This window comes from Echinops telfairi, unplaced genomic scaffold (assembly GCF_000313985.2).
Source record: "Echinops telfairi isolate 266 unplaced genomic scaffold, ASM31398v2 ScPeMD7_443;HRSCAF=831, whole genome shotgun sequence".
NCBI classification, from domain to species: domain Eukaryota; kingdom Metazoa; phylum Chordata; class Mammalia; order Afrosoricida; family Tenrecidae; genus Echinops; species Echinops telfairi.
In genome coordinates this window covers 58,050,658-58,075,435 of record NW_022104341.1, presented here as the reverse complement: position 1 = coordinate 58,075,435, position 24,778 = coordinate 58,050,658, and the positions used below count along the sequence as shown (strand labels likewise).

Sequence of the window (24,778 nt, the reverse complement as noted above, 5' to 3'; positions counted from 1 at the left end):
TATGAACTAAGTCCACATAGAAGAAGCACACTAGCTTGTGCGACCCTAGGTTTGTAAATAACAAAATCCAAGCCTGGAGGAGGGAACCCTATCAGAGCTTAAATTTTGAGCACCTGGATTGCTGCAGGCTATGTATGACATTAGAAGCCTAAAATTCATTTGTATGGTCTCCACGGGGATTGAGCCTCCAGTGAATCGCCACTGACCACTGACCAAAGATGTGAGTAACATCACTATGAGGGTGCACTGGAAAGTGGATAAATTCAAATGTAATTAATATTTAACACATTGTCATTTGTATTCCCTTTTGACCAATTTTAAATTTGCTCTCATTTTTATTATTCTCAACTTTCTTTTGGATTGAGAGTTTTCTGTGTGGGATTTTTGTTGTTGTTGCTTTGTTATTGGGACCTTTTTTTTGGTATGATTTTCTTTAAATGAAATCTAAGGTGGGTAAATCTTTGGAGACAGTAATGAGATTAATAGTTTCTTAGGTTACGGCAAAGGAGGGTAGGAGGAAATTAGCTAATAATGAGTAAAAGAATGAAGAAACTGTGCTAAAATTGATTGTGGTGATGATTGCACAACTCTTTTTAGTATATTTAAACCACTAAATTGTATGGTGTGTGAATTATATTTTTTTAAACTTAATTTTTAATAGGAAAAAGGAATCATTCAATTGCTTTTAGCTTTTACCTTAAGGGTAAAATTGACTTTATATAGCTAATGAACATATAAGGGCAAAGAGGAAAAGCATGAAGCCATCCATTTCCCCCATTACTTTTATTATTTACACAATAAATATTTGCTGAGTTCCAACTTGGTGGCCTCTACTAAAGCTACATGGGGAGGGGCAAGCCCCTGTAATTCCTATCTTCACATAGTTCTTAGTCTGGAGAAGGAGGCAGGCATTTAGCATATGATTATACTAACAACTATTTAGCATACCAGGTATGAGTGTTTGTTTAGAAACAGTTGCCCAAGAAATCTAATTGTATTTTCTATAATGCAATTTAATTTCTAACACCAGGTCTTGTTCCACTCAGCTTCTTTGATTTGAATAAGTTTTAAAAGACGATAGTTTTCCAGGTAAAAGTGTCCCCTAGGCATCTGGAGATCAGAGACTAAAATTCCAGAAAGGGCAGGAATGGAATTACCAATTTAGTATCATCAAATGAAGGCAACAGTTGAAAGGGATCAAACACGGGAGACTCCTTGAAGTCTATTTCTAGACTGAGTAACTCCCCAATATCAATAGGAGTCCTGAGCTGGCAGAGAGTCCCTTAGCCATTCTGGGACTGTGAAAGAGCCGCTTCATCCCTCTGTGGATATTGGATTTGGACTCTCTTGGACCAAGTACTTATCCTGTTTTGCATTAATAAACCCTACATAAACTCTACATATGTGCAGTATAAGTAGCTGATCATTGCCATCAATTCCCAAATCCACACATGAAAAATACATCCCACCATTATTGTATTTCAAGAAAGCTTCCCCTATAAGGCCTTTCCCCTAAGGACCAGCATCATAAAGCATGTAGCAAACCTCTTACCAATTCCTCTGCATGTATGCATCCTATCCAAATGTTCTCTTCTCTTGGTGTGCCTTAATTCTGTGTGGCCAAGAAAGTTAATTGACAAAAAGAATGAAACTATAGTTAGTGCTTACTGCTTCTGGTGGTGGAGTGGTTATGCACTGGGCTGCTAACCACAAGGTCAGCAATTCAGAACTGCTAGTCACTCCACAGGAGAAAGAGGAGTCCCACCCGGTGAAGAGTGAGTCTCAGAAACCCACCGAGGCCATTCTACCCTGTCTCAGACTCACTATGAGTCAGAATCAACTTGATAGCAGTGAGTGTGAGGCTTTTGTTTTTGTGTTTTTGGGGGGGAGTCCAACAGGCACTGTGCTAAAAACTCTGCATTATTCTCAGTTATGGAGAGATAGGCAGCGGTGTCTCTTTCTCAAGTATACTATAGGGATGAGACCTATTCCAAAAGACCTTATCCTATATTTCTTTGATCTGTCACATTATCAAACAATGATTCAGCATTTAATGCCACAGCATTTGTACAAATAGCTGGCACATTACCTAGTTCATGATATATAGTAAATACTAAATAATTTAAAAATACAAAGCACTGGAAGAGGAGCTAAAGGCATATCAAAGGAAGGCCAATTTTCATGAAACTTAAAATATCCCATAGGAATCTAATAAAATCAGTTAAATTTAACTGAAAACAGATGGAAGAAAACACTTAATAAAGATACAAGCCTATGAAGAACCAGGGAATGAACCAATTTCTTTTTTTCATTTGTAAATGTTTATGTATATTGAGACTAGCCCCAAAGTATAGTACTAAAATTCTGGTTCACCCAGTTCACACAGGTTTCCTCTTAACAAAATGTGTTTAAGCATGTCCTGGTGATCAGTGGATGGCTGCAGACAAGTTCCCAGTCATACACTTGTTTCAGTCTCCTGAGGGTGCCTTCAAACCGAAAGGTGCAATCAACACGGTGCTTCTGAGACGGCCTGCTGCACCAGTTACACTCAAGGCAGGGAGGTCAGTGCAGAAGGGTATGGAGACAGTTTTTGTTTTTGTTTGAGGGGGGTGGGGTACAATCCAAAATGGTAATCGTGATAGATTTTCTCACAGGACACACGATAATGATAGCGACATCTTATGACCAAATTTTAAGAAAACCGAGAACCACATTGGTAAGAAAAGGGCTGGGAAATGTGTACTGTGGAATCTTTTCCCCATCACAACAATGTACCTGCTCATTCTTTAAGGGCAGCACATAAAATTTCATTGGGAAACTTTACCTCACATCTACCTTACAGCCCTCATCTTGCCACTTCAGGTAGTGGTTTGTTCCCCAAACTCGAAGAACATTTCAAAGGAACGTGATTTGAGTTCCTTTGACACGGTGCAAATCTGCCAGATCAGCAGTAGGAAGGGTGCTTTAGGATGACTTGCCCTCGGATCCAAGAATAGCTTTACTTCTCTTTTAGGCTTAATGAACAATTAAAGTTAAACTCAAGGCAGAAAGGGCAGCCCAGAAGACAAATGACTTCCGGGATTCCCCAGGGAGGTAATATTGACAGGTTTTGTCACAGGACACAGGGTAATCATAGAGGCTTATTATTAGGAAGTTTTAAGAAAGTTGAAAACTGTATTGGTGAGGGAAAAAAGTGAGACTACACTGTGAAAACAAACTTTTAAATGAAAAAATATAAGAAAAAGAAACTCTTTTTTTCTATTAAGCCAAGTTTTTATTTGGTTATACAAAGTGTCATGAACAGTCTAGTCTTCCACAGAGATAAAAAGAAGAGCCATATGACATATACCCGTAAAACAATTGTAATGTCTATGATGTGTTCTGAAATCTCAATCTACTTCACAATTAGCTTGCTTTTTAAAAAAGAATGGAGGTTGTGGGACAATGTATACTTGTAAAAGGTAGTTCCCACTGTTGTGCTGGGTCTGTTCTCAGCTGAAATATATATACATTAAAATATCCTAAAGGAATCTTAAATGAGCAGCTAGATTTAACTGGAATTCGACTGAAGAAAACGCTTAAGAGCAAGCACTCGCCTATGAGAATGAGTGTGCATGTGTGTTTGTGCGTACTCGTACACGTCAGAGTCCGTATCTCAGAGAGCTTAGTGAGTTTTAAATGTCCTGTTCGCTCCTATTCACTATGAACGCTTTATAGAACCGGCCATAAATGTCTTAGAGCCTCATTAACAAACACAAAACTTGTTAGAACAAATGGCACGGAACAGAGCATACAGTTCTGTCTTTGGAGGAGATGACGCCTGCTCTACTCCTGTTTCCTGGAACTTGCCTTAGAAACCATTATAAAATAGCATCCTGATGTGGGCTGTAGAACAGGGATTTCCTATTTCCTTTCTGGGACTACTTAAGTCTGGCCCTGAAATCCAGAACAAAGCTGAGCGTGCACAGGAAGGTACTCTGATCTGTCCCACACTAGCTCTTCTCTCCGAAAGAGGATGTGACGCCTACTGATAAAACATAATGCAATTCTACTGCTGGCTGTCCTATTGTTTGCTAGTCAGATCATCTATCAGAATCCTATAACCTCAGCTCTCAGCTCTAAGGAGATCAATTTGATCCAAATTGACTACGCAAATCCAATATTCTTACTATGTTAACACTTACATTAATAATAATTAACAGTTTTATTATAAGTTAATAATTTATAAACTCTGGAATGCAATAGAGCTTGGAATGCAGCAGACTTAAGTCTATGAAACGTTCTAATAGTTTTCTGAAAATTATAGGTTTTGCGCCTGAAGGTAATAATTTTCTAACCTATTTCTGAATAAATATGTAATCGAATATGTGCATAAATTTGAGTAGGAATTGCTGTAGAAAAATTGAAAATCTAACAAAAATATTTAAATGAAAAATATAAATTTAAAAAAAATTAAAATTCCAGCACACAAACTGATTATTAAACACTGTTCTCTTTTCTTTCAAAAACCATCACCAAGATAGAGAAATGATGAATTATCCTGACTGGTTTAACTTGGGTCCAAGCAAACTGCATATGATATCGCCCTGCAAAGACAAACAAAAAGTTATGCAATTACTGTACAATAAAATACCAAAGCAAAACAAAACAAAAACTATTGCCACCAAGTCAATTCTGACTCACAGTGACCGTGTGGGGCAGGCTACATCTTCCCCTGTGGGTTTCTGAGACTTTACCAGAGTAGAAAGCCTCATCTTACTCCTGTATACAATAAAATACAAATTATAAAATAAAGTCATCTTTAAACCGTCATTTAAAAATTATAAAGTAGTGAGACACGTATACAAAGGGCATTCAAATGATTGAAAAATAGAAACCACCACATCTTAGTTTAAACAGTAATGTTTACTTCCTTCTATGAACATGCTCTTTTCTATAGGCGACATTTAATGCAGCCTGATAAATAATTTTATATGGATTCAGTGAGAAGGCAGTCTCTGTTGACAGTTTGGCAGTTCCTATTTAACCTGAATGATGACACCTGTTTCTTCATCTGTAAAATAACTTCGAAATGGACTGATATATGAAATTCTTTTCTTCTTTTCCTTAAAAGTTATAAAGCTCTTTCCTTCCTTTTCTTAAAAGAACTTTCCCTGAAAGTTGCTAAGGTTGTTTCCCTTAATCTTTTTTCTCCACAATTTTAAATCTAGCCATACGTAAAGGGAAAATAACCCCCGTGGGCGGGAGTGGTTGGCAAACAAACACAGGAAGGCGTGTGTCATTTCAGTCATTTGCATGTAAACATAGTAGCCCTAATGCTAAAAACGGAGTCAAATGATCATAAACTAGAAGATAAAAACCAAAGAAGGGAGGTGAGTGTTTTAAGAAAGGCAGTTTAAAGACTAGTTGAAGGTTGGAATTGGAAGCAGAGGAGCATTTTCCCATGTGTTCTTAAGAAAAACAGAAAAACTCTGGGAGTCCGAGTTTCCTCAAACATCTAAGGAAGGTGTAATGAGTTAACGCAACATGAAAGTAACTTAGAAACGCTGCAGGATTAGAGGACACTTAGGATAGGAGTACATAAGTGAATGCCAGTCTTTTAGCCTGCACTATAGAGTCTGAGGAGCCCTGGTGGCTGCCAACTGCTAAGGTCCATAGTTTGAAGCCACCAGCTCCCTGGCGGGAGAAAGTGGGGCTGCCTACTGCTGTGAACAGTCACAGTCTGGGAACCCACCGAGGGTGGTTCTACCTATCTCACAGGGTCGCTACGGCAGCACCAACTTGATGGCAGTGAGCGGTCTGGTTTTGAATCCAGTCTTGTTTGCTTATAGGTCTTTGGTATCCTCCCTCACCTTCATGCCCAGGTACATCAGATCAGTTCTTGTCCATTTTAACCTACAAACCTATAAATTTCTTTAAAATCCACAGCATCTAAGGAGTCCTGGTAGAGCAGTGGTTACGTGTTGGGCTGCGAAGTACAAACCCACCAGCTGCAGGAGAAAGATGGGTGTTCTACTCTTGTATAGAGTTAGAATTTCGGAAACTCACAGGAGCAGTCCGACCTGGCCTAAGAGTTCAGTTGTTTTTTTCTTTTTTAGGAAAACAGCTCCCAGTGCGTAGCATGTTTTCAGTTCTTCCTTCAATATCCCTCACCCTTGATTTAACACATATACTACATATATGTGTTTCTAAAACCCCATTTGAACATTTCACTCATCTTTTTAATCTGGAGGGGAAAAATGAAAATACTAACTGCACAGAGATGGACAGGACAAGCACTTGTATATTGTCACATACAGTCAAAATAGTATCCTGGAGTGATTCTCCACTGCCTCCCAGGAAACAGAGTTGCTTTCTGCAATGCCCCATTGAAACTGGCGTCTGCCAAGTGCTTCAAGCATCACTCCATTCAACGCAAGACAGACTCCTAGCAACCACTCTCCATCATGCCAAGAGTAGCGCTGGGGCTTCCTCGCCCATGAACGCTAATGTGACCATAGCACTGTCTTGAGCTAGTTGCATCATGAAGTTATAACTGCAATACTAGGAGCCCAGCCTCCAGCAATACTAGGAACGCTGAACTGCTAGGACATTCTCCCATGTCATGAGGCAATAGTATTTTGGCTCTTGATCACATTACAAAGGGACCAGGGTTTTAGAAATCATGGCCCAGAATAGCTAGCTAGCCAAAAGATCAAAAGTTCTTCTCTGGACAGATTACCATGCACTGCCACAGAGGGCAATGGGAACGCAGGCGGGAAGGCAGTGATTGTTGTAGATCCACTCTTAATCCTGACTCCCCAGATCTTCCCCCACTGTGCCCTACAACAGCAAAATAGTTGTAGGTGCTGTCTGGTACTTTGCTTTTGCTTTGAAAACACTTGTTGTTGTTGTTGTTGTTGTTGTTAGCAGTTCAAGCGATTCTGACTCATAGCAACCACGTACAACAGAATAAAACACTTCCTAGTTCTGCACCAGTCTCCTAACCATTGCTACGTTTGAGCCCATTGTTGCAGCCACTGTGTCAATCCAGCACATTGAAGGTTTTCCCTTTTTTGGCTGACCCTCCACTTTACCAAGCATGATGTATTTCTCCCAGAACTGATGCTTCTAATAATATGTCCAAACTATGTAAGAGGAAGTTTTGCCCTCCTCATTTCTAAGGAAACTTCCAACTGTATTTCTTCCAAGACAGATTTGTTAGTTCTTCTGGCTGTCCATGGTATATTCAGTAGTCCATGCCAACGCTATAATTCAAAGACATCCATTTTGCTGACATCTTCCTTATTCATTACGCAGCTCTCACATGCATATCAGGTGACTGAAAAGACCATGGCTCAGGGCAGGCACACCTTAGTCCTCAAAGGGACATCTCTGCTCTCTTACACTGTAAGTAGACCTTGTGTAGCGATGTGCCCAGCGCAATGTGTCATTTGATTTCTTATTTCTGCTTTCATGGCTGTTGATTATAGTTTCAAATAACATAAAACACATATGCCCCCAAATCTAAAACTTTTCTTTCCCCTGACTAATTTTTAATACAGGAAATAAAGTCTTACTGATAAAATTAAAGTTCTCTTGGTATTCCTCCCTAATCCTGTTGATCCCCATCCATCCCTTCCGCAGGCAGCCTTTTATCATAAATGTGTTGGTCATCTTTCTTATAGAATGAAAGCATAAGTTGTCTAAAATTGAGATTCATTGTTGGTTAAAATGAATGGAGAAATTGTAGATCATAATGTTACTTAATAAGCTATCTTGGTAAGACATAATATTTTGCACAATTCCTTTGAGATTTCAAGTATTATTTTGACTGTAATTCTTCTCTAAAAAGCTAAGGAAGAAAAAGTCTATCGATTAAGGTTATACTTGGCTGCAATTGACAGTTGATTAATAGTTTTATGTTTAATCTCTCAAAAATATAACATTTAATCTTTAAAAGGTAATGAGCCAAAAGCATATAAAGCACATTTATATCTGTTAAAAGAATCTGAATTTTTCTCTTAGTCCTTGAAATAGTTCACATACAAATGCATATTAGCTATAAACTGTCAGACTTTCTGAGCTTAGTTTTATCTTTGCAGAGGATGCTATTATAATAAATGATATCTCTAGTAGATTCAAATCAAAACAAAATGCAAATCATTTTTCTTCCAAATCCTAGTAATTGTTATATGCTTTTACTAATTAGGATGTGTCCAATAATAACTCGTTTTGATTTCTTTATTTAAATAATGTTTCATTATATAATACTATTTTTGAGTAGGCTTCAAAAAGTTCATAAAAATGGAATTAAAAAATAATTTTTTGATCTTTTTGAAGATCCTTTTATATTTTCTCCCATAGATGCTGGTGGAATTGAACCACTTGCCTTGAGGTTAGCATCCTACTGTTTGCTTGGAAGTGCCACCAGGGCTCAGGGAGAAAGATTATGTAGTAATTTAGAATTTAGTGATACAGCAGATACTGATTTAAAGTCAGTCAAGTGGTAGAGAAACAACATCAAGATTGCAAGCTTGCATGAGAAGATAGAAGCATTAGGTCATATGAAATGAATTTAAGAGACGTGACCCAGGAGATTCCTTCACTTGGAGGCCATTGGCAAAGTCACTGAGAAACAGGGCTCAACCAACCAGCTAAGATGGTTTTTACAATGTCCCTACGTGCCTACAGCTCTAGATCAAATCATCTGGCATTTCTGGTCAATATTTTTTTTATCTAGTTGGGAAATATTCCCCAAAGCAACTTGGATGTTTCAGTTATTTCTTTATTAGGAAAATATATGTTTACTCTGAGATAAATGTGCATTTTATATAAATCATGGAACAAATCAAACTGATTAATTTAATATGTTCTGTTATAGAATTTATTATTTGCCATTTTAAATGTTCAGTATATGTAACCTGACTATTAGAATTTCTATCAGATCATCATGATTTAAATCATTATTCTAATTTAAAAACATAGTGGGATAATTGATTTAGGATTCTGATTAGCGGTTTGAATCTTACAAATTTACAAAGAGGTGGTGTAGTGGTTATGCATTGAATTGCTAGCCCCAAGATCATCGATTCAATACCACCAGCTGTTTAACAGGAGAAAGAGAAGGCTATTTACTACCATAAAGAATTATCGTTATAGAAACTCACACGAGCAATTCTACTTTGTCCTACAGGGCTGCTATGAGTTGGGATCAACCCAAAGAGAAGGGAAGGCTATTAAAAAAAATTACAAAGAGATTTGGAACTTTCCATATGAGAGATCTGTGTTCAATTCCTGACCAATGTACCTCAAGTGTAAACACCACTTGTCTTGTCAGTAGAATTTGGTATGGTGGTAGTTACATAATCTGTTGTTAATTTGAGACTTATAAGTGAAGGGGTGTAGTTTAGCCTGTCAATCAGGTTGCAGCTTGATGACCTCATTTGGAGGTGCTAAGGAGATAAACAGCTTGCTGGAGGCAAGACACAGGCTCACTCCCTGTGAGACATTTCTGATCGAGAAGCCACATGAAGCTACCCTGATGCAGCCAGAGCCCTGGGAGCTGGAGAAGCCAGATGGAGACCCCTGCCAGCACTGAGATGCTTACAATGCCACTGGATCCACAAGACTTCCCACCCACTGGCCTGTGATCTTCCTGCACTTGAGAGTACTTTATAGACTGGTAAACAACATATGGGTTAATATCAGACTTATGGACTTGATCTGGACTGAGCTGGGATGTTTTCTCAACATTTAATTGCTCTTGTATATAAAGCTCTTTCCTTTACACATATGAGTGTCTGTGAATTTGTTTCTCTAGTCTACCTGGACTAACCCAGGTAATACTGTAAAGCTGAACAGTTTAGCAGTATTATTATTCTCATCTCATACAGAAAGAAATAAAATGAGGTTCAAAGCAATTTGCCTGAAATACAGTAGTAACTCTTTGGACTTAGGCTCTTTACATTTTATCACACTTAAGATATTTAATTAGTATAAACTCCTTGCAAACTACAGGATTGCAACTGTGAAGACTCATGAAATGACATAAAAGCTTGGCTTTGAGTCTTACCCGTCCAGAATCCAAGACAGTGGGCATATTCCGCAGTTCATATACAACCACCTGACCATCACTGTCTCCTACTAGGAGGCAATCTGTTTGTTTGGCAAAGATAACAGTTGTGAACTTGATCCCAGGGTTAGCAAAATTCACTATCAGAGGGTCCAAACTGTAAAGAAACATTTATAAATTGAGATGTTACTATTGTTATTTTTCATATAGAGACTAAGAAATCAATTTTTAAATCTCATATAATAAAACCAAAACCTTTTTCAAGTGTTTCTAAACTCAATTAACTGCTTTTCATTCTTTATTCCATCCAAAGTTTCATTTGTTCAATGAACTAATTTCAACTAGGTAAATGAAAATAGTTGGAAATTAAGGTTTGAGCTCACAAATTTAAACTCCTTAACAGAGATAATTTTGACTTTAAATGAACCTGTGAAACAAAAAAGAGCATTTTGAACAGGAATTCTATCCTTGGTCTTCCAAAACAATCCACCTCAGAAGAAATCACAGAAGTAAGCAACTCTATATGTGGTAGGGTAAAATTCTTCAAAGGGCTTTTTTATCCAAGTCTCTTTAGCTCAGCAGTTCTCAACCTGTGGGTCACAACCCCTTTGGGGTTAGAACGACCCTTTCACAGAGGTCACCTAAGACTATCGGGAAACACATATTTCGATGGTCTTAGGAATCGAGACACCGCTCCTCTATGTGTCTCCAGGCGAGTCCACCCACATGCAGATACACCCACATGCGAGTGCCTGGAGTCGTGCCAACCCCATCACATATACCCCATACAAATACAGGTGTATGTGACAGGGCTGGCACTGTAATGTACTTATGCGGACCAGTCACACGTGTGTAGAGAGCAGCTACTGTGTAGAAAGCAGCTGCTGTATTGAAAGCAGCTACTCTGTTAAGAGCAGCTACTGTGTTGAAAGCAGCAGTATTGGAGGTAAAACGACACTTCATGAATTATAATTACTGGGTAAATGTAGAATAATGTACTATAAAATCACCAACTACTGAAAAAAACATCTGTACCATGGGAACTTAATCTAGATGCTGATTGGTCTTTTTATATTCAGCTGTGGTTGATGTAAATACTGTCCCCTGGTGATAGTAACAGGTATGTAAAAAAACAACACAGAATGGTAAATCATAGGAAAGTTTAATGAACTGTATTGAGTGAACTATGCCATATATCATCTTTTGTATTATTAAAGCTATTGTTATATATTATTTTCATTATCAAACCATCCCATGACAATGGATCGTGTAGAGAAGAATGTTAAGAAAAGAAAATATAGTGAGGACTTTGTACAGTATGGTTTTACCTCAATAATTACAGCAGGAATTGAGAAATCGCAATGTGTTATTTGCGGTTGTGAAGTTCTATCAGCTGAATCTATGAAGCTGAACTAAATAAAATGCCATTTTGATAGCAAGCATGCAAGCATTGCCAACAAGGATACCAACTATTTTAGAAGCAAAGCTGATGGACTCAAGAAAGCCAGACTTGACACTGGTGGCAAGTACCATAAACAAAACGTAGCAGCCATTGAAGCTTCATATTTGATGGCACTCAGAATCACCAGAGCTACAAAACCTCACACCATTGCTGAGGATTTACTGTTGCTAGCAGCCAAAGACATTGTTCGAGTTATGATTGGAGACAAATTTGTTAGGAAATTGAATGCAATTTCCTTATCTAATGACACTGCCTGCAGAAGAAAAGATGACATGTCTGCTGATATCCTTGATCAGGTAATCCAGGAAATAAAATCTGCTCCACTTCCAATATTTAGCATCCACCTTGATGAATCTACAGATATTGTAAACTGTTCACAGTTACTGGTTTATGTGAGGTATATTAATGATGGCGACTTTAAAGATGAGTTTCTTTTTAGCAAACCTCTTGAAACAACAACTACTGCACATGATGTATTTTACACAGTTGGTTCATTTCTGAAAGAGCATAAGATTTCTTGGAAAAAGATTTGTATGGTGCTCCATACAAATGATGCTCCAACGATGCTACGATGTGGAGCTTTGGTACTGAATGAGTCGCCAAAAGTCATTGGAACTCACTATATGATTCATCGGCCAATATTAGCAACGAAGATGCTGCCACAAGAGTTACAAGAAGTAATGAAAAACGTCATAAGTTCTGTCAATTTTGTAAAGGCGAGCACTTTAAAGAGTTGGATGCGCCAAATAATGCTCTGCTATTTCACACTGAAGTGAGATGGTTGTCGAGAGGATAAGTTTTAAAACATGTTTTTGAGCTTTGTGATGAACTCAAAACATTTTTTAATCAGAAAGCAAGACCACAGTTTGAAGCACATTTCAGCAATAAAAGTGAACTGCAGAAAATAGCTTCCTTGGTTGACATCTTGAATGAGTTAAATTTATCACTTCAGGACCAAATGCAATATGCCTTGATTTGTCTGAAAAGATCCGATCATTTCAAATGAAATTTCAGTTTTGGCAAAAATACTTGGATGAAAATAAAATTTACATGTTGCCTACCTTACCTGCTTTCTTTGAGGAACATGACATTGAACCAGACAAAAGGATTACGATGATTTCTGTGAAAGAACACTTGCACATACTTGCAGATGAAATTTCATTGTCTTTTCCAAATCTACCTGACACCCCATTTGCACTTGCCAGAAACCCATTCACAAAATTGAAGATGTTCCTGAGACAGCACAAGAGGAGTCCATTGAACTTATTAACAGTGATGCAGTGAGAACTGATTTCTCTACAATGCCAGTTGCAAAATTCTGGATCAAGTATTTGCAGTCATATCCTGTTCTGTCTGAGACTTTGATGCACCTTTTTCTTCCATTTCCAATAACATAGCTTTGTGAAACAGGGTTTTCCAGCTTGTTAGTTATCAAGTCTAAATACAGAAGTAGACTTGTGGAAGATGATCTTCATTGTGCTCTTGCAAAGACTGCCCTGAAAGAAGCTATCTCAACCTTCACACTAACGTTGGCTTTTTACCCATACTGTGGCAAAATGTATCAATGTAGTTTACTGTTGTTATATTAAGATGGTTACCCATGCTACACCATGCTTCAAGACAAAATTTCATTTATTTGTCATTAGAAATAAATATTTCACAATATATAATTACATACTGTTTTGTGATTAATCACTATGCTCTAATTATGTTCAATTTGTAACAATAAAAATGCATCCTGCATATCAGATATTTATATTATGATTCATAACAGTAGCAAAATTACAGTTATGAAGTAGCAACGAAAATAATTTTATGGTTGGGGGTCACCACAACATGAGGAACTGTATTAAGAAGGTTGAAAAGGTTGAGAACCACTGCTTTGGCTCCTAACAGATGAGTGGGTGGGACTATGCCCACAGGGCAAGTGTAATATTAATGGAGGGGATTGGTCAATTTTATGTACCACCCACCCTGGTTGTGAGAATGAGCCATCTTTGAGGCAGGAGAGGAGGGAGAAACCAGAAGACCATTTAAGATCTCTGGAAGTGGTGGAGGCCACTAAGACCAGATGTATCACAGACTGGCATGGAGACTCAGAAGAGCAGCACGAAGACTGTGTTGTACCTTCTCCTTATCTGACCTGACACAATGGAACTCTGGGCCAGAGTGACAGGTGGGCTGGCTTCCTGACTCATGGAAGCAAAAACCAAGGGACGACTTGGCTGAGAGGCTGCGAACTAGAGAGAGAACTAGAGAGAGACTACAGCTAAAGAGACCACTGACTGTATCTACTATTTGCTGATCCTGACTGTGGTAACCTATAAACTTCCCTGATAGACCCCCTTAACTGTGAGCATTGTCTGTGAGTTCTGTATGGCCATTGCAATGAATTGTGGAATCCAGCACTGATGCAGAGTGGCATGAGAGGAACAATTGGTATCAGAACAGGTCAAGAAGAATGGACCATGGAGGCGTATCTGAACCGTGCCTCAGGGTGATAGGGAAGCCACTGGAGGTCAGACAGGTCCACCTCCATGGCCATTCACTACACTGTGTACTTGTTCTGAAGAAATCTTGCCCTGGGAATTATGGTTTTAGCAGAAAATTTAAATCAGAACAACTACTTTAATCATTAGTCACCTCATATTCAAAAATATATAGTTTTGTAATGTTTTCATATATTTTTGTTCATATTATTTTATAGGACAAATCACAATAGTTTGCAAGTTGCTAATTAATAACGTCTAGGAAAATACTTTACCATTCAGAATGATCCTACTAAAGTTTACATCACTTAGTCAAATGAAATTACACTGAATAACCAACATAAGATGTTACCATATTTTCCAACTGAAGAAAAAGGGTCACTCAACACTTTCTTCTAGCAAGGTATACATTTTCATATTAAGAGGGATAGCAGATTTAGATAACACTCAATAATTTTGAAGCGGGAGCTTAAATCAAAGTTTAAATTAAGAGCATGAGCCTAGGAATGAATTGGGGGCTAAGTTGAGAGTAGGTAAATATTGTTAAAAAATAATTATTTTGTCACCTTTCTTAACCCTATTGTAGAGAACCTTTAGCTAGCAACTATTCACATTCCTGTTAGCATTCCTTTTTTTTTTAGCATTCCTCTATAAGCTAGCCAATGACTAAGTATTCAAGGCAATTGTGATATCTTATTAGCCTATAAAAATCTCAGCAGATGAGTAAGATAACCTATTTTCATTTACGTAACTTTTCATAAGCACATATGACATAGTAATTAACATTAGTATTAAAAAAAAAAATTCACTGCCATCGAGTTGAATCCACCACATAGAGACCCTGTAGAACTGCCCTGTGGGTTTTTGAGACTTAGAAGCTTTTCAGGAACAGACTGCCTCATCTTTCTCCCTCGGAGCAATTGGTGGGTTGAACTACTGAGCCTGTGGTTACCATTAGGAGGGTAACATTAGGGTGCTATACTAATGTTACTCCTAACATTAGGATACTTTACTAATACAAACTAATGTATAGCATCCTAATACTAACATTAGTCTATCATCCTAGCCTATCAAAGTAAACCAGCTGCTCCCAGTCTTCTAGTTCATGCATCCACAGTTTCATTGCAAAGAAAACATGCTCAAACATGTGTCCGCACTCTGCGGATGGCTGCAGATAATTCTCTCAGTGATACACTTATACACTTTGCCTTCAAAGCAAAGGTATAATCAGGACAGTAGCTTCTGAGAGGACCTGCTGGGCCAGGTACATTCAAAGCAGAGAGGTCAGCTCTCAAGGTGATGGTGACTGTGTTTTGGAATTCTAAAGTAGTAATGTTAGTAGACTTTCTTAAAGGGCACAAGATGATCAGGGGGGCTTATTAGAAAGACTTTTTAAGAAAACTCATAACTGCACTGGTGAGGAAAAAGGTCAGGAATATTGAATCAAAGAATTTTTTTCCTTTCATGACAATGCAAGTGCACATTCTTCAAGGGCAGTATCTTAGTGACCGTGCTCATAACTCAATTATAGTGTTAGAGTGATACTATGACAAAAATACCACGGATGGGTGGCTCTCCCAAACAGAAATGTCTTCTTGCACACTTTAAGAAGCTAACAGTCCAAATTCAGAGTGCTGATTCTAGGGGGAAGGCTTCCTCTCTCTATTAGTTCGAGGGAAAGGTCCTTGTCTCCTTTCAGGATCTACAGGCTCAGCATTCCATAGTGGTCTCCATGTGTCTTAGCATTAATCTTCCCCTGGATCTAGGAGTTTCACTGTATTTGAGCCCCAGGTCAAAAAGATACACCCCACTTCTTTCTTTCTTGGTGCAGTGAGAGCAGGCCTCTCTGATTTCTTTCTCTGTTCCCTTTTTTATCTCTTGGGGAATAAAAGATGTTGCAGGTAATACCCTAAGGAAACTCCGCTTACACTGGATGAGGGCTGTGAAGGAATTAAGGGTTTTGCATCCAACCTTAATTCCTTTATTGGTTCATCGCATCAAATCACAACATGGGGGGATCATTACATAATTTCCAACCCATCAAGAATAATTGCCTGGCCAAATTGATACATATTTTGGGTGGATATAGTTCAATCCATAGCCGGCAACAAAGGCTGTCCTGTGAGAATTTCGTTGAGATACCTTACCTCACACCTGTGGCCCTGTTCTTGCCTCTTCAGATTTTTTTCTGTTCCCCAAACCCAAAGAATATTTAAAAGGGAGATTATTTGAGTCCCTTGAGGGTGTCAAAATGACTCTTTTGAAGAGCACAGAATTCTCAGAGGAGGGTTAGAGAGCTGGAAATACTGCCTTTAGAAGTGTATAGACCTAGATAAAGGATATGTGGAGAAACAATAGCTTCACATTTTGCTATATAATAAAGGTTTCTATCATTTTGTAGCAATAATTCTATAACCATTATCAAAATGTTATCAAGTATCAATTTAGTTCAGACTGCTTCTATTAGAGATCTCTAAATAAAAATATTAACGCTCACGTGCTGAAGTGAAGGTCCCAAATTTCCACCCTGGTCTCATTGGCAGCTGCAAATATATAGGCGGATTTTGGAGACCAGGCAATATCATAAACCACATAAGTAGTTGGGTAACATGTCAAAAATGGCTTGGTGCTGTCCTGTTGCCATATAATAACACCCCAATCTGCAGAACAACTTAAGAATACATCATGACAAAATGGATTCCATGCTACTTTATACACTGGGCCCTAGAATTAGAAAAAATAAAATACATGAGTAAACAATACTTAACATCATATTTGAAACTGTCGCAAACTATGTATGCATCACCCAATAGTGTATAGTGAAGAATACTTAAAATACCATGGATTCCAAAAGAACAAACAAATATGTCATATAAGAAGTACAGACAGAATGGTCCTTAATGGCAATGGTAGTGAGACTTTGTCTCACATGGACTTTGCACATATTGTCGGGAGAGACCAGTCACTGGAAAAGGACATCATGTTTGATAAAGTAGAGGAGAAGAGAAAAAGAGGAAGGCTTTTGGCAAAATGGGTTGGCATCGTGGCTGTAACAATGGGCTCAAACATAAGAAGGATGGCATGTGGGGATGGCATTGGGCTGGGCATGTTTCCTTCTGTTGTATGCAGGGTCGCTATGAGTTTTACACAGCAGACAGCCTCATCTATCCCTCAGAGCAACTGGTGGGTTTGAACCACTGGCCCTGTATTTACCAGCAGGATGATGCATTAGGATGTACTAATTTTATTCCTGGGACCCACGTGATGGCACCTAATAACAACAACAATATTGTGTGGATATTATTTCAGCTTAAAGCAAGGTTATACATTTAATCTTCCCCAAATTCTTCTTCTTTGAGTTTTAAATTATTTGATACAGCAACATAAAAATGAAGTTCTTAACATACTCACTAAATGTGAGCACAGATTACATTACTCCTTAGAAAAATTAGGGAAAAAGAAAGGAAGTATAAATGGAAAAATCTTAAAAATATAGAGAATAGTATTCACTAGAAACAAATTTATGTTATGATTCAGCATCTTGTCATTAGCAAATTTTTACAAAACAAAAATTGTGATTTACATGACTAAAAAAAATTCAAGGCTACATAGAAGACAAATAAAATACCTCATTCTTTATTGATGGTTCCAATATAAGAAAACATTTAATTTGCATTTGTATTTTTAACTGTGAGGTTACAAATATACCGGATATAAAAATACAATGAATAATCATATTAATTTTACAGAAGTAATGTGTTAATTTCTCATACCTACTATCATTAAACTAACCTTATGGCCTCTGTAGGTATCAAGATATTGTTCATTATATGAACAAGAACATTTGTGAATATGACCTTCTTCAGTGCCAGCCAAATAAATATTTGTGTCCTGTAACACAAAAATCAAGCTGCATTGGCCTGATACATGAAATAAATGTGCTAAATATGAGATTGGGTCTATTAAATTCACCTGAAAATCAAAACTGAAATGCTATTTTGGAGGTGGTGTTGTTAGTTGTCCTAGAAATGGCATGTAAAAGTTTTAGCTGAAGATGAGAAAGAGATTCTCTTAACATTTATAGCTGCTGACAAAAGAGCTAGGAGTCCAAAGAAATATAAGTGCTTTTTCGTTACAACTAGTCAAAGCGATAACTTACTCATAACTGGGTAGGTCTGTAATGCTGAAGAAATAATTGCTACTGGGGATGAGAGGTAGAACTAGATGGTCTCTCAGATATCCTTAACTCTAAATTCATGTACTGAATGGGGATTTTGAATGTGTTTCTCATCTTAGGTCATAGTTAAAAATCAGAAAGGCAGTATTCCCTTGCTATCAAGAGTAGGATCGCTGGTCCATGTCGCTTGCTTTCAAGTCAATTCTGACTGCTAGTAACCCATAGGTATTTCTTTGCAGTAATATTTATGGATACTGGGCTTTAAGTCTTTCTCCCACAGAGATCCTGTATGTGTTCAAACCACGAACCTTCTGGTTGGCAGCTTAGTGCTAAAATGTTTGTAGCACTAGGCATAGTTATATACTGGTTCCAAGTTGTTAATTCCTCCATAACAGGCTGAGGACTATTAGCCCTAAATACTACCAAATTCAAATTTTTACATATCCAGTTATTTTTAAAATGGCTCCATTAAGCACATCTTTAGCTATTTAGAACCTGCCTGCTTTGTCTACCCCATAAAACTGTTCCCATCATGTGCTAGTCATTAATAAGATAACCTCCAGACTGCTGTTTGCCCTTCAGAGCTCTCTGGCCCAGAGACTTTCTACCTTTCTATAGAGGGACATGACCTAGACAGGTAAGCCCCCTTCTACTCATTTCCTCCCCAAGGAGGTCTTTGGTCCTCTCTCTCTTCTGGTAATGTCTTGCACCACTTGTCTCTGGAGAATCTCTGATTGCTCAGCCCTGTCCCTCACATCCAAGCTTTCAAGGTGCGGTAGACTCTATAAACAGCTTGTTGTACAATACTGCCATCTCATGTTGATATCTTTTTCTTTGGTTAGATCCAAAGGTCGGCAAACTGTGGCTCTCAAGCCATATGTGACTCCTTTGATTCATACATGTGGCTTTGAAGTAAAACTTTACCTGATAGAAAATTTCTAGAATACACACCACAATAGTAGGAAACATTTTTCTCAGGTGCACAGAGAAAAGTTATCAATGTAGATCATATTCTGGACCAAAAGAAAAATGTCAATACATATTAAAAAGTTGTACAAACTAGAGTTTTCTGACTATGGGATGGGTTAGAAATCAATAACAGAAAAATATTCTAAAAATACCTAAAAGTTTAGAAACTAAATAGCACACTTCTAAATAACTCAGTGATCAGAGAAGCAGCAAAATAAGAAATTAAACAGGATTTGAACAGAATAAAAATGAAAATCCAATCTATCAGAATTTGTGAAATTCTACTAAAGTATTATTTATGGGGGGGAAATTATTGTACAAATGCCTATACTGGAAGAGAAGAAATGTCATAAAACAATGACCATAGCTGCCAACTTGAGAAAATATAAGACCACAAGAAATTAAAACCATAAAAAGTAAAAGGGAAATAAAGATAAAAATTTAGACCATTGAAATAGAAAACAGAAAGGCAATATGGAAAATCAATAAAAATCCCTTTCTTTGAAAATATCAATAAAACTGATAAACTTCTAACCAGATTAACAAGAGAAAAGCGACATGACACAAATGATCAACTTCTACAGTCTAAACACATAAAAGGGGTCACATACTTGAAGAAACTAAAAGGTCTTTAAAAAGACAGGGGGAAAATGGAAAGACCAAAATAGATAGCAGAAGAGATTCTGATTTGCTCTTGAGTATAGAATAGCTAAGGCAAATGGAAGAAACGATGAGGTGAAAGGGCTGGACAGAAGATACCAGAGGATAGTTCAAGAAGACAAAAGAAAGCATTACAATGAAATGTGCAAAGGCCTGAAGTTGATCAAACCAAAAGGGAAAGCGTGATTTCTATTTCTCAAGCTGAAAAAACTGAAGAAAAGTTCAAGCGTTGAGTTTCAATGTTTAAGGATTCTATAGACATCCAATCATTTCAAGAGGTAGCTTAGGATCAAGGACTGGTGTTACTGAACGAAGAAGTCCAAGCTGCACTGAAGGTACATTAGCAAAAAATTAGGCTCCAAAAATTGACGGCATACCAACTGAAATGATACAACAAGATAAGTACTATCAGCACACTTGTCTAATCAAGAAATTTGGAAAACAACTACCTGTCTAACCAACTGGAAGAGATCCATATTTGTACCCATTCCAAAGAAAGGTGATGCAACAGAAAGCAGAAATTATCAAACACTATCATGAATACCACATACAAGTAAGATGCTGCTGAAGATCATACAACAGCAGTTGCAGCAGTACAAAGACAAAGAGCTGCGTTGGATGAGCTGATTGAATGGAATCAATCCACGGAATGGATTCAAACAAAGCAATGACTATGAGTATGATTCCGCACTAGGCCGTGTCTCATTGTACATCTGTGCAATGAATCAGAACTGACTCAGTGGACCCTAACAACAAATATAGTATGAGCAAGTAGTTAACCCAAAGAAAGGATGAACTCTGCTGTTCTTTTGTTTGTTTGTTTTTCTTTTTTTTAAATCATTTTATTGGGGGCTGGTACAACTCTTATCACAACCCACACATCCATCCATTGTGTCAAGCACATTTGTACATTTGTTGCCATCATCATTCTCAAAACATTTGTTTTCTACTTGAGCCCTTGGTAGCAGCTCCTCGTTTTTCCCCTCCCTCCCCGCCCCGCTCTCCCTAATGAACCCTTGATAATTTATAATTTATTATTACTTTTCATGTCTTACACTGTCTGAAGTCTCCCTTCACCCACTTTTCTGTTGTCCGACCCCCAGGGAGGGGGTTATATGTAGATCCTTGTGATTGGCTCCCTTTTCTCCCCGACCTTCCCCTTCCCCTCCTGGTATCTCTACTCTCATTATTGGTCCTGAGGGGTTTATCAGTCCTGGGTTCCCTGTGTTTCCAGCTCCTATCTGTACCAGTGTACATCCTCTGGTCTAGCCGGATTTGTAAGCTAGAATTGGGATCATGATAGCAGGGGGGGAGAGGAAGCACTAAAGAACTAGAGGAAAGTTGTATGTTTCATCGGTGCTATACTGTACCCTGACTGCCTCCTCTCTGACTCCTCTGTTCATTGTTCAATTTTCCCTCATAGAGGGCCCAGGTAGGGCAAGGCAGCTGTGGGGATTTGTTGTGATGCCAAAGGAGCCTGAACAAAAGATTTCTAAAGCTTTATAGACCCAGGGATGGAGGAGAGAAGTGGGGGAGGGTAAGGAGTAGAGAAGGACTGAATATTGAGTCACGTGGGGGGGAAATTGTCCAACCCCATCATAAAAATGTTTCAGCAGAGGCACCTGAGAAAGGATTCTGCCAAAGGCCCACAGTAAAGAGGCCTCCAGATAAAGGTATCTGGGCAAGGAACGCAGACACGTGCAAGAACATGGCCAGCAAGGTGGGCCTGGGTTACGACGGACTGCCAACTCCCACAGAGACCACAATGCACTATCGAGTCTGGTGTGGGGAGGGCAGCTTTGCCTTGTGAGACATGCCAGGTAAAGCCCTTATAAACATAGTTTTTGGGGTAGGACCAAGACTCCTCAGAGTAAGGTATCAGGATCAAAAGGGGTTTGTTCCAGGAATAAACATTAAAAGGAAAAAAATTGTACCTCATCTTATTACCAAGTTTTTAAAAAAACATTGTTTTTTAAAAGATGCAGAAAAATGATTGTTTTAATAGATGCAGAAAAAGCAGTTAGCAAAATCCTGATTAAAAACTTTCAGCCAACTGGAATATAATGGGATTTCTTCAGCTATCTGATTAATAACACCTAAATTTAAAAAAAAAACACAACTCAGCTAATGTCAAGCTTCATGGTAAAAAAACTGTGATTTCCCCCAAGGTCACAAAAAGATAGTGATATGCATACTGTATTTACCACTTCCACTCACCATTGTACTGAAGGTTCTAGCAAATGCAATCAGGAAAGAAAAAGAAATAAAAGGTAGCTAGATCAGAAAAGAGTAAGTGAAACCATAAATAAAAGGTAGCTAGATCAGGAAAAAGTGAAACCATCGTTATTTACAGATGCCACCATTGTTTATAATTCTGTGTGCCACGGGTCTTGCCATGACACCAGATCAGGATTTCCCAACCCTAAATTACTGACATTTGGGCCTGGGGAATTTCTGTTTACGGGGTAGAGTGGCTGCCTTGGGCAAAATAGGTATGCAACAGGGTGTAATAAGAATGTAACAGTATTCCAGGCCTCTGTCCACTAGAGCACAATAGCATTCCTCAATTCCCAGGTGAGGCAACCAAAATATCTCCAGATATTGCCAAATATCCTGCAGTGGTGGGTATCTGGATATCTCCTCTCCCCATGGCCCCCTGCCCTGCTCATGCTCTTTCCAAGAGTCAAGCTGAGAGACAAATAGCAGGAGTTTGAAAATGAAAGTCATTACAAGATGGTGGCTGTGATGTAGATAAAAAATTAAAGGTCCGAACTGCAGTAGTGATAGTAAACTTGGACTAAAGGGGTGAGATGAAGAGGTATTTTTAATAGTAGAGCAAAACAAAGAAGGAACTTGGATTTTGGTTTATGTAATTCAATAGAGAGGACCACACTACTTACTTGGAACAGAAGACACACGGGACATATTTCCTTAGAAGTCTGTGACAGTAACTGATTTTCCTGATGCCAAGCCCCTCAACATAAAAGTAATTGAAAAAAGCAGACCTTCGTTAACTGAGCTCTGTTTTGCTTCTGGCCTTGCTAACCATCCTGATGGACGCTCACACTGGAGAGTCAGAAAGGGGATCCGCACCACCCACTAATCTCTGTGGGGCGGGGTTACTAACACCCCTAGTCAAAGAAGCAGCGTGGGATCTGGATCCTTTTGTCCATCATAAAACTGTTTTCCCTTTTTATTGCATATCCCTTATTTGAAATACAAACACTTCCTTTAAAGTCTGTTATAAACCCCCTATCCTTCCCTCAGAAAATTTATCTAACAGCATGCTTTTATAATAAAAATTGTTGCCTTGGACAAAAATACTTTTGATGAAAATTAGGTTCCAAATGTCAAGTTACTTCTTTGACTAGCGGAATTAATAACTTCTATGGCTCCGGTGGCACAGTGGGTCACACGTGCGGCTGCTAACTGCAAGGTAAGCAGCTAAAAACCACCAGTCACTCTGTGGGAGAAAGATGAGACTTTCTACTTCTGGAAAGATTTACAGTCTTGAAAACTGGAGGGGCAGTTCAACTCTACCGCACAGGGTCACTACAAGGCAGACTTGACTCATAGGCAGTGAGTTTTTAAATAAAGTGTAGGAGATTGTTATGGATTTGGAAGTATGGTGGAACTGCAGAAGGTCGAAGATGGCCAGAATCATCCCAGAGTTCCTCAAAAATAAACACTTTCCCTCTATCTGGAACGGCCGTGAAAAGAAACACCACCACCACATAACTGCAAAGTGCCATCCTACCATGAGGACCCAAGTGGCGTCCCAGGGACTCTAAGAGATCAGAAACCTAGAGGGGCAGCTCTTCCAGGTCCTAAGGTGTCAGGAACAATCAGAATTGACTGGAAAACAGTGGGTTTGGGGTTGGCAGCTCAGTATTTTACTTGCAAAGGACAATATTCATTAGCATGCTGACCTCATTTCTTTTACATCTCAACAGACTTCAATTACAGGACATTGTTATGCACAATAACAGATCAAGGATGGAAATAAATTTACCTTGGGGTGAAAAGCAAAACACAGTCCAGGAGCCTGTCGAGATATCAAAGCTTCACCTTTCTTTTCCTTTTCCCCTTTTTTGTTGCTGCTAGCAGTAGTTCGCCTCAATTTCATCAAATCTGTATTTTTTTAAAGGAGTACAACATTATTTGCCACATGACGAAGTACTGCAAACTTCACGTGCCCTTGGTGTATAATTGGATTATGATTTCTATCAGTTTTGCATGAGATTAGCTTAAAATTAGCAAATACTACAACTAGATACTTAGAAAATCACCAACTGCAGTGTTTTTTTATTAGCCAAAGTAATAAGTGTTACTTTTCACAAGTATTTAATTAGAAATTTTCATATCACACATGCAATATAAAGATTTTATTTTTTTACCATGGCAATCCAGTCCTTTGCGTATAACCCATTTGGAGATTCTTCCATCTGCTGATATTGAAACTAATATTTCTCTTTTGTCATCACCTGTTGTGCCTCGATCTTGTTCTATCCACTGAATTTGCCATATAGGTCCCAAATGCTTTTGAGGAGATTCACTGAAACAGAGAAAGGTACTAAATATAGAATCATTATAATAATTCCTGAAAGGCCTTGGAGTGTAAGTGATAATGACAGCTCCCCAGAGCATCCTGACTTACTTCACTGAGAATACATTTTGTTCATGCTGTAAATCAATCTATCATTTAAAACTTAGTCAAGTAGAAATCTACCTTACTCTGAGTCCTATGTTTCAAGATTGCCCACCAGCTTGACTCTCTGCTATAGTTGAGTTTTAAATCCATTGTGAAAGATTGAGACCACTTCCCAGATTCCTATCTGTTTTGCTTCCAGATTAGTGGGGTGTTTTTTTCTTAGCACTGGCTTTTTTTTTTTTCCTGTATGAACCCTCCCATGCAGTAATTATGAACTACAAAGTCTCATGCTTACAAAATTGTGCAATTTCAAACT

The 24,778-nt window shown here is 38.3% G+C and overlaps 1 protein-coding gene across 1 annotated transcript in view; it reads right to left on the bottom strand.

Moving 5' to 3' along the window:
* Nucleotides 1–4,467: 4,467 nt before the first annotated feature.
* Nucleotides 4,468–24,778, bottom strand: part of DNAI4 (dynein axonemal intermediate chain 4) — an 88,203-nt gene continuing 67,892 nt past the window's right edge. The window contains exons 12-17 of the mRNA XM_004699617.2: nt 24,209–24,366; nt 23,824–23,942; nt 17,798–17,896; nt 16,503–16,729; nt 10,055–10,211; nt 4,468–4,586 (exon numbers count right to left, since the gene is read on the bottom strand). Coding sequence (XP_004699674.1) covers nt 4,536–4,586; nt 10,055–10,211; nt 16,503–16,729; nt 17,798–17,896; nt 23,824–23,942; nt 24,209–24,366 — 811 coding nt within the window. The 3' untranslated portion in view covers nt 4,468–4,535. The remainder of the gene's footprint in view (nt 4,587–10,054; nt 10,212–16,502; nt 16,730–17,797; nt 17,897–23,823; nt 23,943–24,208; nt 24,367–24,778) is intronic.